Here is a 10917-nt window from a genome sequence, read left to right on the forward strand (position 1 = left end):
AGCTACAACATGTATTTTTTTTTTAACAGAAAAAGGCAAAGTGGTAGCCAGCTAAAAGAGGAGACGCAAAGGTCCACCAAAGCTGCGCGTTGCCATAGAAACACCTTAGCTTGGTTCCTGCGAATTCGGGTGCTGAAGGTGGAAAAAGTGAAAAGCGAGACTGGAGGACATCCCCCGCTTCGGGTAACTCAGATTTGATTTGCCAGCATAGGTATCTTCCCCTCTTACCACACAGGAGTAGGGACGAACGGTGACTCGGATCCTAGCCTGGACGAGAAAGGCTGGGAGCACAAAGGCAGGACTAACTCTTACTTGTCTTTACCTTCCCCTACCCTTTCACCTTTCCGCTTCTGTCCTTTATCACTTTGTAGAAATGACTGAAGTTCTTACCTCCATCCTTTGTTTTGATGCCGAGAGTAAAGAGAACTGCCCTGAAAAGGTTTTATTCCGTTTTAAAGAGTACTAGGCAAACCGTCTGGGCGCCCACCGCCGTATCCACATGAAATAGGTCTTCGGTTTACTTGTAGGCTAGCATGAAATAGGTTAATAGACATTAGAGATTTACATTCCCTAATTATTGCATATTTATTTGGGTTACCTTATGGATTCATTCATTTATTCAACAAATAGTTTATTGAATGACTTCCATATACCAGGCTTTGTTCTTGGCTCAGAAGACACTGCAGTAAACAAAACAACAGAAATCTCTGCCCCCATAGAGTTTACATCCTAGGAGTAAGACAATAAGCAGGTAAAATATATGGCATATTAGAAACTGATATGAGAAAAATTAAGCAGGGAGGAGTGTAAAGGAGGCTTTTACTCTGAGATGGGACGCCATTTGAGAGTTGTATACATAGGAGTTACTCAATCTGACTTCCGTTTTGACAGGGTCACAGTGTTGAGACTGAAGGGAAACAAGGGGACCAATAGGGAGATCATTGTAATGATTCTGATGAGCTATTATGGCATGTAAACAGAGATAATGAGTACTGGAATTCTGAATATATTTTAAGTGTAACGCTGACAGGATTTGCTGATGGATAAAGAATGAGAAAGAAAAGGATGACTCCAAAGTTTTAGGAAATAGATGTATATAAATCATATTTAAAATCAGATCATCTCATAAATACACCATGATAGTTTATATACGTTTATAGCCTACTCTCCCCATCCAAATTTCTTTGTTCCACAAATATACTAGAAATGTCACTATTAGAAAATGTACCAGCTATCCCACTATTAAATGTACTAGAAATCCAAATGTAACTACTCCTGGGAGGAATAACCCATTGTGAGTTTTATTTCTTTGTTCATTCATTCTACAAATACTTATTGAGCATGGTGTCTGAAACTTAGGATACAGTAGTGAGCATCATTGTCATGGTTCCTGATCTCAAGGAACTTGCCTAGTGGGGGAAACTTACATAAACATTACAAATTGTGAAGAGAGCTCTATAGGAAAGTAATTGTGCAATGACCGCTTGAACAGAAGAATCCTGATCCAGCCTGATGAGTCAGAGTAAGTGTCACTTGCAGAAATGTCATTTAAAGCATTTTTCTAACTGCAGGTGATGACCCATTAGTAGATCATGATTATAATACTTTTTAAAGCAAAATATGATAGAATCGAAAATATCAGAGTGTATCACGTGTGTTACAGGTAAATTGTTAAATAAAACTTTTTAACTTTTATTAGCATTTATTTTATTTATATTTAGTCCTAGGCTATAAGTTTTTGTTTCATCAATTTCTTCTGGAATATCTTTTTCTTCTGTGCAATCTCCTCTTCTGGTTTAGGAATAATCTGCTCTTTTTTAATGAGGATCATCTCAATTTGACAGGGAGAGCCCATAAGTTCTGTAAGGTCTGTGCCACATCTTGGGAGCTTCATTCACCTGAATAGGCTCAATGACCAGAGAATCTACATTTAAACCTTTAAGTTTAGCTTTATTCTCTGCATTTTTGCATGTGCAGCAAAAATTCACTCTTTTTGTGCCACCAACACTACATCCAGCCCCTCTGTTTGGCCTGGGCACACCTACCAACTCTACCATTGTATTGACAGAATGGCACACATTGCTTCTGTAAAGTGACAGCCTTCAAACACTTGGTGGCTTTTCAGATATGCATACCCTTGAAGGCCTGGGCAATTTCATAAGTGTTCTTAAAGTGAACACGAAGATTTGAACCTCTTGATTTGCATGATTTTGTGGGGTTTCTGGGTCAAGTGAATAGTGAACCATTTTCAGAGGTCACCTCAGACTGCTTACGGGAAGAGCTATTTTATGAAAACTTTGTTTTAGTTATTTGCATATACATATTATATATTGTATATTAGTTATTTGCATACACACACACACACATACATACTATATATAAAAATATATGCATGTCATAGTAGGTAATTGTTTCAGTCAGTTTTTCCCTGGAAAGATACAGTTGGCAGAGCTGAGAATTTAATAAGGAGTCTGCTTACAAAGGTATAGGCAAGAGTGAAACTATATGCAGTCTCCAGTAACATGGGGAAAAAGGTACCTGAGCCCCTAAGAAAGAGCACTATGGAGAGAATTGCCTGACAGGACTCATGACCTTTAAGAGAGAAACATAGCCAATCAGTGGTGATATGGCAGGGAGGGAGCTGGGGGAATAAATACCTAACCTCACAATCCTACATTTTAGCTCTCTTTTGGAATCTCCTATTAATGCACTCCATATGGATCAGTCTCTCAGGGCAAAGAAATTGGTGGAGATTGGATCTAGAGGCAAATGGCAGATACCTAGCAAAATGCCACTGATTTAAGCTGCAACCTGATGGATCAGTAGGACTTTACAAGGTAAGGAAGTGAGGGGAAGAGTTCAAATTGAAGGAATAGCATATGCAAAGACCCTAAATTGGAAGGGAGCATGATTCCATATGTCAATTTTGACCAAGAACCGCAAGGCAAACAAAAACTATTTGGAGGTCTTTTTTAGGAATTGCAGTCCAAGAGACAGATTTGGGTAGAAACCCCAACTGTGTTTTGAAGGGGAGAGAAGGGGACAGTGTTTGTAAAGACAGAAAAAGGGAGCTTCAAAGGGGATTGATTACATAAGTTGCTCTGAAAGAGCCTTGATTGGTGCTAGCAAGCAGACTTACACTATACTATACATGATTAATTGCTTATGTCTTTTGCCAGGTGAAATTTTTATTTTCTTTTCAGAGAGGTTCAGTGATGCCGAGCTAGTTCCAGGAACTGTATCAGGATGGAGCTGTTTGCTTTAGCCTAGCTCAAAACTTCATTTTCACATAAATTAGCTCAGCTTCCCAGAGGCCTCCCAGCTCCCTTTTAGATTGCTCTCTTGTCAACCAACTCCATTTTGTTTTCTTTTATATTGAAGAACTAGAAGAAGCCATGAGAGCAAGAAAAAGGCAGTGCCAGAGGGATCTGGAGAGGAACAGAGGGGACCAGATCATGCATGTCTTATGGGCAAAGTTAAGAATCCTAAGGCAATAGGAAACCATCGAAAGGTTCTAAGGAGAGACGTGATCAGATTTTCCATTTTAAAAGATCAGTCTTTCATTTAAAAATGATCACTTTTATTTCGGAGGCCATTAGAGTATTTCAAGCAAGAAGCAACAGCTAGGTCCAGCATGATGTTAAGGGGTTATAGAAATATAAGGTAAAACCCACAGGACTTGGTGATGGTTTATATTGGGGAATGCTGATGTAGAAATGAAGAAGGAAGCAGGTTTCTAGCATTGAGGAATGAGAAATGAGAACAGTACAAAAGCGCTGGACACTACATAAGCATAGCCCTTTCTTCCCTATGTGAAGCACATTGACCTATGCCCTAAGCCAAAAGATGAAAAAATAAACAACACAACAAAAGAACAAAATCTTCTTAACACCATGCCACTTCCTCCTAAGACTGACCTTGTACCAGAAAATTTGGCTAGTTTGAAGTATGTTTTTTTTTTCAGTTTACATAAAGATTCTGTTTTATATGTTTGAATTTTTGCATATGAGATTATTGTTGTGAGACATATTTGTATCACCCTTCTCAGGATCACTGTATGGTGAACAAAATCACACTGGAAACTTACCATTCACTATTCAATCAGTATACAGCAAAATTCTCCATAGAGAATTTAAAGCTCTTTTAAGCAGAAAGGACTTGGGTTTACTGAGGAGAGAGAACATCTTGACAGCAGCATTAAATTGATTTTCTGGATAAATGCAATTTTTCTAAGTGTAATATCAAGTGTTCTAAGTACAGGTAGAATAAATTCTATTATCTGACAGATTAGGGAAATGGAGTGATCTAATTAAATATTTTACTAAGAATAACAGAAAGGTAAATCCATTATATAGAGATTACCAATTAAAAATCAGAGTGCAATAAAAATATGAAAACAATGTTAGATATTAATTTACCTTAAGAAAAGACCCATACATGGCATTTTTCTGCCAGTAACTAAGCTGGTGACATTATAGACCCGCACCACATGATGATGCTTCCAGCTCTAGGACTTCTCTAATAAGCAAAAAGAAGGGGTAAGTTACAGTTCTTGTAATTCTTTAATTTTCTTTGATTGAAAAGACATAGAAATAATTTCGATGTCATTCAACACTCCCTTAAGCTAATCTCAAAGTTTTCTTCCCATTTTAGGTGACTGCATTTTTGTGAGATTATAAATGTACCATGGAAGTTAACAATAGTACCTCAAGAAGAATGGAAGAGTATGTGTATTTAAACTACCCCTTTTATTAAATTTCTGTGTATTATTTATCTATTTCTGTGTAATAAATTATCCCAAAACTTAGCAACTTAAAATATAAACATTTATTATTTTACACAGTTTCTGTATGGTCATGGCTTGGGGTCTCTCATAAGGTTGAATTTGACCAGAGCTGGCCTCATGACAAGGCAGCTGGCTTCCCATGGAGTGAGAGACATGAGAGAGTAAGGGAGAACCTGCAATGCCATTTATTACCTAGCCTTGAACCAACAATATCCTTTTAGTTACACGGATGAGTCAGTCCTGTTCAATGTAGGGGAGACTATAATAGGGCATGAAGGTGAGAATCATACGGGTCACCTTGAAGACTGGCTACCCCATTCTATTTTTCACTTATCGTGAGACACTTTTGGTTAGCATCTAAAGATGTTACTAGAAAAGTTAATTTTGCTCAAATTCAAATTGGTTAAGTATAGCAAAATTGTATGGGTTATATACCTTTATTAAACAGTAAGTTGATTGCCTTTGGTTGGTCAAAATGTCACTGGGAGGTATTTAGCAGAACCATTTGCAAGCTTCTACTTTCGTTCTTTATCTTGATTGTGTTACATGACAATGTGAACTTCATAGGAGCAAATCTACATGCTGCCTGTGCTTTTGAGTTTAAGTAATTTTTAAACATTTGGTGGCTGACATTTTTTCTTTATTTTCTCTTTAGAGGCCAACTGGAAGCCTCAGATCCTCCGAAAGCTTGGCATTCAGAAGTGACAGTATTAGTGACAGGCAAACCACCTAATCTTGTGGAAGAAGAAGAAACAGCTGGAAAAACAGACATAGAAATCACCCCGGAAATCATAGCATCACTTTCCATTCTAGATGTGCTGAGGATCTCCGCAGTTCTGGAGGATACCATAGACCAGCTCTCTATTCTAAACTATATCATGCCAGTTCAGTATGAAATAAAACGAAGCAACAGCATGGTATATAGACTCGCCATTACTTAACTTTTTTTCTTTTTATTTCTCCATCATTTACAGTACCTATGCCATTAAAATTTACCATGGGAAATAGCATCTTAATCTCAGACAAAGATCCATAATAATTACCTAAGATATAGACTCTCAATTGATGAAGTGATATAGCCATAGCTCAAGGTGGATTACCAGTCAAAATGTCTTTTTCTTCCAGTATGCTATAGTTAAATCAGTATAAATCAGACAAATTACTGAGTTGTCTCATCTAATATCTCTCAGCTGCTAAAAGCTAGCTGAACATAAGGTAGAAGAAATTCAAATGGACCTTCTCAACATTGCTTTAATCTAAAATGACTTCGTCGTCATTACTGTTTCAATCTGCCTTTCTGAATTTCCAGTCACATCATTGTGTCAGCTATTACGTTTTCAGTGATGTTATGGACTCCTCCGCAAAGCACTTACTGAGTTATCAACTCAACTTGGTAGGGAGCAAAAGCTTTATAAATTTTTAAGCTCTTAATAACTAGGTCATAGGTATAAAATAAAAATTTTTAGTATAAAGACATTTAAGTTTAGGTAAATTATATACTTCGTACAGAATATATTATTTCTGATTTTACGACAATGAAAATTGCTACATAAATGAGGATAAATTGCTTTCTATGTTTAGCAGGAAAGTTCATATTTATTATGACTAGATAATTAAAATTCCCTTTAATTGCCCCTTACAATTAAAAACATCATTAATTATTATATGTATAATCTAGATTTGTAAAGCTTTTATTAAAGTTAAAAGTTTATACAAGATTTTACTAGAATAATGGATTTGAATTCAGGAGACCTTAGTGGATTAGTTGTGTGCTGAGCAATTTTCTCATTTGCAAAGTGTGATGGAGTTTTAACTAAATGATCCATGTGGTCCCTTCTAATGCTAACGTTTATGAGTTTTGGGGTAGTTTTTAAATGACCTTAATGAATATTATAGGAATTTCATAACAAGTTAATTTCCTTATAAATTTATGAAAGGCAAAGAGATTGGAAATCCAAAAACTAAACCTTTCAATGGATTTAAAATAAGAGTTTAATTCATAAATTAAGCCAGTTAACAATAGTACGGAAGAGACTAGTGTTTCTTTCCTATTGTCTCCTTCAGTTGAATCAAAAATAAAAAGATATTCAGTTAACAAGGTGAAATCTTATTATCATATTTATCAATTATACTTACTATCAGGCTGAAAAAAGGGTAATTTGCCATCATAGAAACTCAAGAAAGAATGAAAAACCCAAATTTATAAATAGCATTCAGCAGTAGTTACTATTCCAATAAAAAACTTGAGCTTTTTTATTCTGGTTAATGATAGTGATCTTCACCCACAAAATTTTCTGACTTAAAAGAGGTTCTGCTTATGACTTTATAAAAATATAAATAATAAAGGTTTGCACTCTTATCTTGACTAACAGCAACTTAAAATCCCCTTTCTCAATATGTTAATTCCATAATTTTTAAAAATTGTGAATATCTTAAAATAATTTTTTGTTTTTTACTTTATAGTACTATAATTGTTCTAACTCATGAATTTTACAATGCCATTGCTCTATAGGGCATAGGATATACATTTAAAAACCTTAGTATATATGTGGATTGTTTTTCTCTCCAAAGGCTTCACATTACTTAGCCTTATAACAACCTTGGGATGAAAAGTTAGCATTATCCCGTTTTTACAACCATTTTTATAGCTAAAGACATCTTCAAATAGATTTTTATTAGAATCATGGAACGGAATGATGAAACTATACTAATGCACTAGGCTCTATCAGAATTGGGAGTAATTGGACCAAAGTTTGGAAAGAGCACCCTTGCAGGGAATTCTGTCTTTCTTATCTTTGCCCTTAGGGTCTAATACCCTCCCTATCTTGCACATAGTGCATACTATATAAAAGTCTTTTTTTAGTGGCTGGACTAGAACATTTAGCTAGTTCCTTTACATTCTCTATTTAAAATTCATATTTATTTCTAGTAATCAGTAAATCAGTTTGACACATTTGCTTTCTTTTCCAGATGCTTAAGCATAAATGTAGAGGAAAAATGGTTAGGGTACTCAAAAAAACTTAGCTTCCTAGGCCTTACATTTTCCCCTTTCTTTCCTAGAAAAAATCTAAAATAATAACCATCTATATATTTAAAGTTTTCCTTATGCCCAGATAAATAGTCAATTATATCAGTTTTAATTTAAAGGAATATTTTAAAATTTAATTCTTATTTAAGTCAGCAGCATTTTGTTTCATACTTGCCTACAAATATTTTTCTCAGATCTGAATCTTTGCTTATTGTTATATAAAGAAAATGCTGTTGCGTCTGTGTTTATTAACTTTTCAAGGATAGTATTTTAACATTTCTGGACTAATTGAAGTTTCGCTAAGGAAGGTCTAGGCTTTATGTATTAATACGGAGATAAACCTTTTCTTCTTTGCATAGGATCAGCCCAAGAATTTAAGTAATCATGACAAATGATTTTACATATGCAGAATTTACATATAATTTTGTGTACTATTCTAAATGCTTTATGTATGCTAATTTATTTTATCTTCATAATAACTCTATGAGGACAGGTACTATTAATATACCTATTTTACCAATGGGAAAATGGAGGCATAAGGATGTTAAATAGTTGCCTTAAGTCAGTACAGTTTAGTAAGAGATAAAGCTGGGATTCAAACAAGGAAGTCTTGTTTCAGTGCGCATATACATCACATATACTATGTGATATGGCTTTTCAATAGCTCAAGATTTCATCCACAGATTAAATGGAAATCATCAATTAAAAAATATGCCATTCCTATGGTAATGCTTACCCCTTAGTATTCAATTTTGTGTCTGAAAAATAAATTATTTTGACTTTTCCCCACGTGACCTTTGAAATCTATACCACACCACTACATATGCTATCAACTTCTGCTCTCTGGTATTATTCTCCTTTCATTCTTTATATGTCAAACTCATGTGTTCAATGAACCTTTGAATAGCTATTATGCTCTAGGCATTGTGCTAGGTAATGGAATTATAAAGATGGCCACATTTATTTAATATCCAATCTTGTCCCAAAAAGAATTTGAGGTAAACCAAGCTCTTTAATGGAGATATTTATACAAATAATTACAGTACAGTATCTGCTAAAGGAGGTATTTTCACAAAGAACTTTTACTTTTGGTCATAGCCATAAAGTTTACCTGGTGGTAAGTTGGGGAATGACAGAAGGAAAGTTACCTAAAGGCAGGAAGATACAAGACAGCAGGACATGTTGCTTGGTGTGGCTGAAGAAAAGAGTAATCTTGTATAGAATGAGAGAATGTGAGATTGAACAATGTATGCAGAGGCCCTCGTATAGCATTATTTCTTTACTCTTTTAAAATCTGTCTTAACATAAAACATTTATTGTTTTTAGAAGAAAACAAAAGCAATAAATTTAGAAGAAAAAAGCTTGGACAGACTGACAGAGGTCTCAAGATCCTTGAAAATATCTAGTACGTTGTTACCCAGAGAAGACTCCAAACTGCCAGAAATCAGACAAGAAGGCCAATTTGCCAATGAGTTTAATAAAATGCAAGATCATATCTTCAAAAAACCTACAATGCAGACTATAATGACTCCGGAGACAATGAAGAAAATTCAGATGGATAGGTAAGGAAGGAGAGCATATTTGGAAATGTGATACTATATTTCTAGATGGTTGAAGAATAAGTGCAAAGATGGCTGGCTGCTCTCTTCTCACAGATGGGTCATTATATCTGAAGTGACTGCTGACAATAGGATTAGCTAAAGACTGCCTAGAGGAAGTGTGGTACAATTGAAAGTACAATGCTTTTATGATCTTAGGCAAGTTGTTGAGCCTTTGTTTCCAATTTTTAAAAATGAGAATTACAACTTTGCAACTTCAGTGCAGGGATTAGAAATAAGGCTTCAGTCAAGTGCCTGGTGTTTTTTAAAGCCAATCTGAATTTCCACTGTCTCATTATTCAGTTTTTTGTTGTCAGCCGACTTGCTGACAAAAAAAGCCTGTTAAATTTATTTTTTCCAGAAAGATTTATTATGTAATGGTCTCTGGCCTGTTGCAAATAAGGTGTTTTTCTTTTCATTTCCAGTAGGTGGCGTCTAAGCTTCTTGGATCTCTGTTTTATGTAAAGTGTTAATAATGTCTTTTTTTCCTTATAGATGTTTAATCATGCTCACTACACTCAATCCCAGTTCCTGTCAGTGTTACTGACAGTTTCGGTAGCATTTGCTCAGATTCCCTTGGGGCTCCGTGGCGTTCTGTCTCCGAGGGTATGGGAGGAGGGGCCCTCTGGTTTGGAAGTTGTAGGCTGTGGCTCAGCCTCAGTTTTGCAACCGTAGCCAATAAAAATCAACTGTTGTTCCTCTGCCGTCCCCGTTTCTCTGCCGTCCCTGTTTCTCTGCCTTCTGCCCTGATGATTGGGCACTGCCACCGGCCGCGTGGAGCTCACAGCTCTCTCAGGCAGGGCTGTTCAGGGAACTTGCCGCTCCCGGCTGCAAGAGGCAGCTTCTTTGTTTCTCCCAGTCCACCGCTTGACACCCGGGGTTCTGACCTGTGGTAGCTCTTATGTGGGGAAAAATATACAGAATAAAATAATGAATACTTATCTATGTAACCACGAAATCTTAATATTTTATCATGAGTGCTTTAGAGCTTTCTATTTTTTTTTAAATAAAATGTTTTAAATACAATTGAAGCCTCTGATTCTAGTCCCCTCACTCTTCCTTCCTTTGAATTTGGTGTTTATTATTCTTTTGCAAATTGTGACACTTTTATTAGATATGTATGTTTGTTATTTAAATGGTATATATAGTTTACATGTTTTTAAATGTTATATGTATATATATTATCATACTATACATTCAATGTTTGTCAGTCCTTGGTGTATAAACTTTTTTAGGGTAAGGAGGTTCTCTTTTATTTCTAGTTTCCTAAGAGTTTTTGTTTATTTTTAAATAAAAATGTGTGTTAAATTTCGCCAAATGCCTTTTCTGCGCTCATTGCAATGACCATATGGTTTTTCTCCTTTTGCCTTTATTAATGTGATGAATTCTTTCATGGATTTTCTAATACTAAGTTACTCTGGTATTCCAGAAATAATTCCAACTTAGTTATGATTTCCTTATGGGTTTTGTGTTATTTCTGTAGCCCTTTATGAATGTAGAATGTA

The 10917-nt window shown here is 35.4% G+C and overlaps 1 protein-coding gene across 8 annotated transcripts in view; it reads left to right on the top strand.

Annotated features, from left to right (window-relative positions):
• Positions 1 to 6: 6 nt before the first annotated feature.
• IQCG (IQ motif containing G) overlaps positions 7 to 10917 on the top strand; it is a 43814-nt gene continuing 32903 nt past the window's right edge. Inside the window, exons 1-6 of one of the 8 annotated variants that reach the window (XM_025041969.1) lie at positions 7 to 183; positions 2726 to 2837; positions 4456 to 4538; positions 4654 to 4724; positions 5442 to 5703; positions 9141 to 9376. In XM_025041969.1, the coding sequence (XP_024897737.1) occupies positions 4687 to 4724; positions 5442 to 5703; positions 9141 to 9376 (536 nt within the window). In that variant the 5' untranslated portion in view covers positions 7 to 183; positions 2726 to 2837; positions 4456 to 4538; positions 4654 to 4686. Of the gene's footprint in view, positions 184 to 2682; positions 2838 to 4455; positions 4539 to 4653; positions 4725 to 5441; positions 5704 to 9140; positions 9377 to 10917 lie in introns of all 8 variants that reach the window. The other 7 variants (XM_025041977.1, XM_015600401.2, XM_015600406.2 and 4 more) reach the window with 7 other exon arrangements.

Source organism: Pteropus alecto, unplaced genomic scaffold, assembly GCF_000325575.1.
Source record: "Pteropus alecto unplaced genomic scaffold, ASM32557v1 scaffold311, whole genome shotgun sequence".
NCBI lineage: Eukaryota > Metazoa > Chordata > Mammalia > Chiroptera > Pteropodidae > Pteropus > Pteropus alecto.